The 5,474-nt window shown below is 43.1% G+C and overlaps 1 protein-coding gene across 1 annotated transcript; it reads right to left on the reverse strand.

Annotated features, from left to right (window-relative positions):
• Window positions 1-3,850: 3,850 nt before the first annotated feature.
• Window positions 3,851-4,566, reverse strand: LOC122945454 (ELAV-like protein 1-A). The gene is given in 1 exon segment (XM_044304522.1): window positions 3,851-4,566. A coding segment is annotated over 1 exon segment (708 nt). The 5' UTR covers window positions 4,559-4,566.
• Window positions 4,567-5,474: the final 908 nt, after the last annotated feature.

Here is a 5,474-nt window from a genome sequence, read left to right on the forward strand (position 1 = left end):
AGCCAAATTGTGTGTGGCCCTCAGACCCAGCTCTATATAACTTCACTGGGGCATCTAAAGAATCTCTGGCCAGTAGGGCATTAAGAGAAAAAAGGTGGCTGTAATTCACCCCTACCAAGATGCAGATCCAGTGGGTTGGAAGAGCTGTAGGAGGCCATGAAGAGAAAGGTATGAGCCACCACTATCCACGTGGCTCTCCCCCACAAACAGTAGGTTGGGAGACGAAATTCACTGGAGGGACCGGGAACAGTGATGTACAGGCGCACAGCGGCAGGGAGATGTGCTTGGGTGAACAGCTCAGCAACTCTGCAATGGCGTACAGGCTCCGGGTCAACTGCAGGTGAGCAGGGTGAGATGGGTTACGGCATGCACCACAGGCCAATGGCGCGCAACTGGACCTCAATCAGGGTCTGAGGAGTTGACTCTTCACGTGGCAGTTAGCCCCGGGAGGCTATTCAAGCCTGAGACTTCCCTTGATGGCAGGTGGGAGTCAACGGGTTAGCCACTGAGATGTACCTATGATAAAAATTGCAGACCTCTTCATTCTTTGTAGGTGGCAAAATCGCCAGTGTATCAAATACTTATTTTCCCCACTGTATGTTGACTGACCTAAGGTGGCAGGAGGCTTTTAAATGCACGAGTGTTGAGGGAAGTGTTGGATTTAAATATATATGTATATATGCCCTTACATATATGCATGTATATTGGCCCTTTTATATTGTGTATATGTACATGCAGGTAGATGTGCCCCACAACATATATATATGTGTATCTGCCATGGCTCTCCCCCAGGTATATATATATATATATATATATATATGTATATATATATGGGCCTATAACTGCCCATGTATGCCCCAGGTTCATAATGAGTATATATATATATGTATATAGATGTGCCCTAAGTATCTATATACATATACAGACGTGGACAAAATTGTTGGTACCCTTTGGTCAATGAAAGAAAAAGTCACAATGGTCACAGAAATAACTTTAATCTGACAAAAGTAATAATAAATTAAAATTCTATAAATGTTAACCAATGAAAGTCAGACATTGTTTTTCAACCATGCTTCAACAGAATTATGTAAAAAAATAAACTCATGAAACAGGCATGGACAAAAATGATGGTACCCCTAGAAAACACAGAACATAATGTGACCAAAGGGACATGTTAATTCAAGGTGTGTCCACTAATTAGCATCACAGGTGTCTACAACCTTGTAATCAGCCATTGGGCCTATATATATGGCTCCAGGTAATCACTGTGTTGTTTGGTGATATGGTGTGTACCACACTCGACATGGACCAGAGGAAGCAAAGGAAAGAGCTGTCTCAAGAGATCAGAAAGAAAATTATAGACAAGCATGTTAAAGGTAAAGGCTATAAGACCATCTCCAAGCAACTAGATGTTCCTGTGAGTACAGTTGCACATATTATTCATAAGTTTAAGATCCATGGGACTGTAGCCAACCTCCCTGGACGTGGCCGCAGGAGGAAAATTGATGACAAATCTAAGAGACGGATAATCCGAATGGTAACAAAAGAGCCTAGAAAGACTTCTAAAGAGATTCAAGGTGAACTTCATGCTCAAGGAACATCAGTGTCAGATCGCACCATCCGTCGTTGTTTGAGCCAAAGTGGACTACATGGGAGACGACCAAGGAGGACACCATTGTTGAAAACGAATCATAAAAAAGCAAGACTGGAATATGCCAAACTACATGTTGACAAGCCACAAAGCTTCTGGGAGAATGTCCTGTGGACAGATGAGACAAAAATCGAAGTTTTTGCCAAGGCACATCAGCTGTATGTTCACAGACGAAAAAATGAAGCATATCAAGAAAAGAACACTGTCCCTACTGTGAAACATGGAGGAGGCTCTGTTATGTTCTGGGGCTGCTTTGCTGCGTCTGGCACAGGGTGTCTTGAATCTGTGCAGGGTACAATGAAATCTCAAGACTATCAAGGAATTCTAGAGAGAAATGTACTAGCCAGTGTCAGAAAGCTTGGTCTCAGTCGCAGGTCATGGGTCTTGCAACAGGACAATGACCCAAAACACACCGCTAAAAACACCCAAGAATGGCTAAGAGGAAAAAATTGGACTATTCTAAAGTGGCCTTCTATGAGCCCTGACCTCAATCCTATTGAGCATCTTTGGAAGGAGCTGAAACATGCAGTCTGGAAAAGGCACCCTTCAAACCGGACACAACTGGAGCAGTTTGCTCATGAGGAGTGGGCCAAAATACCTGCTGAGAGGTGCAGATGTCTCATTGACAGTTACAGGAAGCGTTTGATTGCAGTGATTGCCTCAAAAGGTTGCGCAACAAAATATTAAGTTAGGGGTACCATCATTTTTGTCCATGCCTGTTTCATGAGTTTATTTTTTTACATAATTCTGTTGAAGCATGGTTGAAAAACAATGTCTGACTTTCATTGGTTAACATTTATAGAATTTTAATTTATTATTACTTTTGTCAGATTAAAGTTATTTCTGTGACCATTGTGACTTTTTCTTTCATTGACCAAAGGGTTCCAACAATTTTGTCCACGTCTGTATATATATATATACTTAAATTCCCCCCATAGGTATGGCATTCAGCCAGTTCCTGCAGGGGGGTGGATATGTCTCCAGGTGGCTGGTGACTTCAAAGGCTAAGGGATCAATTGATCTGAGGCCTTTTGTTGAGTGTATCAGCCTAGTTACTATGCTCTGCCCCACCTTGTGTTTGTGACATGGCTGGGCATGTGGTGCTGCTAGCCTCAGGGGGCCAACTGGCAGGCATACGTCACAGTCACACTATGATGTCACATCCCTGAGGAGGGGGGAGGTGGGCTGTTTCTGAGGCTGATATAGGAGCCTGAAACCAGGAACAGGGGCTCTTGCATCTGGACTACAATCAGAGACACATGGGATGGGAACAGCTCCCTCAAGGAAGAGAGGCCACATGCGGCCACATGCTCCTGGAAATGGCTGAGTACCAATTATCCCCTAACCCCTGGCTGCTGACCTCATGCCTCAGCATTAATCCCTGATGAGCCTGTACCCTGGAAGCAGCCCAGTCACCCCCTTATAACCCTGGTGATCTTACCCCAAATCCCTCTATAACCCTCACCTTCCCCTGTATAACCCTTGGTTACCCTTAACCTCTCCTGCCCTGAGTCCCCCTATAATCCTAATATCCCCTGTGTTCCCCCAGGATTGTAGATCCCTCATTACCCCTGTTACAGTGGTGTTGTTCCTGTGTCTCTACCCCTGTCACGACTGTCCTGCTTACCCCTAGCAGCAACAGTGTCCGTTATAACCACTGGTTATTCCCCGTAGGGATAGTATATTGCCAGGATTGGGTGGGCTGCTGGTAAAGTGTATGTATGTGTATTATTGCAATTGTAGTTAGATGTTGGGGAGGACTTGGGACTGTGTTAGTGTAGTTAGAACCGTAATAGTGTATTGTTATAGTGTGTGTACTTATATTGTTATGTGCTGCTATAAATATATATATCTATTCCATTGATATAGATATATATAATTATAAGCAAATATTATACTGTGACATATAGTGTGTGAATAAATACCTTTTATTTAAGCACAGTGTGTAGTCTTTTGTAGCTGCAATAACCGTAGTGTAGTTCAGTGGAGTGTATAGGTAACAGAGGTAGTTAGCTAGTTAACATAGTTAACCTAGTTAGGTATCTATATTTATATATTATGATTTAGGCATAAATAGGCGGAGTCATCACTAGACGATTCGCGCCTATTTATGAATATTAATTATCGATATTTGCATAAATATTGGTGATTAATATTCCCCCTTAACAGCGAGAAAGGATAGAGAATGTAGTTTTACATTTACATAAAGCTAATAATACTCTTCAAGAGTCGCAATGTTTTATGCTGCAGTTTCAAAAAGCTCAGCTGAGAAAGAAGCGCCATGTTTTTATTCTGGTTTGGATTAGCAGCAAACTTTACTGTTATAGGTTCAGATGAGCCTGGTGGTTTATGGCCATTGAAGCTGCCAATTGCCTCCTCCGCTTATGATCACTTGTCGAACCGTATAAAAGCACCTCCACTGGATAATCCAGTAGCCTGATCAACAAGAACACGAGAATTGATGATGCGGCCAAAACCTGAAAACATATCTTCAACGTCTTTCTGTGTCATTGTCCTTGGTAGTCCACTGATGTACAAGTTTGCATCCTTGATATTTTCTGAACTTGGACGGGCAAACGATACCTTTATAGTTTTTGATTGCAGTCTCAATCCATTAAGTGTGTTTATTGCTCTTTCAGCATCTTTAGCATTTAAGTAATTCACAAAGCCATATCCTAAGTAGTGCCCTGCAACACTAGCTTGTCTCGGTACATCACTTTCATTTTCCAAGGGAGCTGCAGACTTGTCACGTATTAGCTTGGCAGATTCCACCTCTCCAATGCTGCTGAAAAGGCTGCGCAGCTCATCCTGCGTCATATTTTGAGGCAAGTAGTTGACAATTAAGTTAGTTCTGCCCATGTCGTCCCTGCAGACATCATCCATGTGATCTTCATAACCGTTAGACATCTTAAATGACCCTTGGCAAATATGAAAAATAAAAAAATGGCAAATACATTTGCCATATGGGATAAATGTTTTCATATTTTTATATCAATTTTTTAAAATATGTTTTCAAACTTTTTTAGTCCCCCTAGGAGGCTAGAATATGCAATCTTCTCTTTTAGCTTACACTATAGTTCAATAGAACTACAATGTAAGCTCTATTTGCTGTTATCCTATATGGAGTCCTGCCACCTGCAGGACTCCATAGGAATTACAGCTCTGACACACTGTGTCTCTTCAGAGAGACCCAGCACATTAGAGCAAAGGAATGACTCCCCCAATCACAGCATGGGGAAGTTATTCCTGACCCTGAAGCACACACTTCCATTTTTGTAGCATTTCACCACAGCATCCAAAGGGTTAAATGTCTGAGATCTGTGCCAGTTATAGTCATTAGCCCCGGGCTTCTGCTGTTTGAAGCAGCAGAGATCAGGCAGCTATGTCGCCCGTGGCTTTTGTGAGTTGGCGCTTTATTTTCAAACTTTTTCTTCTGCGATATGTGTACGGTGCTGAGATTCAAGGGGTCAAGACTCTAGTTTTTCTACTGCTGAAAAGGGAATTTTTCAGTATGATAGAAAAGTCCAATCCATTAATATATTTGACTTAGGGCGTGCTAGCCGGGCCCGTGCTGCGGACCGCAAATTGCAGTCCACAATGCACAGGCACCGACCGCGGGGCAGCTAAATGCGGATCGCGGACCCATTCACTTGAATGGGGTCCACCATCCGCACCCGACCGTCCGCACCGCAAAAAAGTAGTACATGCACTACTTTTTTGTAGTGCGGAGGCACGGAGAGAAAACCCACGGAAGCACTCCGTAGTGCTTCCGTGCGGTTCCGATCCGTGCTTCCATTCTGCACCTCCGTGATTGCAGACCCAT

Source organism: Bufo gargarizans, chromosome 8 (genome assembly GCF_014858855.1).
Source record: "Bufo gargarizans isolate SCDJY-AF-19 chromosome 8, ASM1485885v1, whole genome shotgun sequence".
Taxonomy (NCBI): domain Eukaryota; kingdom Metazoa; phylum Chordata; class Amphibia; order Anura; family Bufonidae; genus Bufo; species Bufo gargarizans.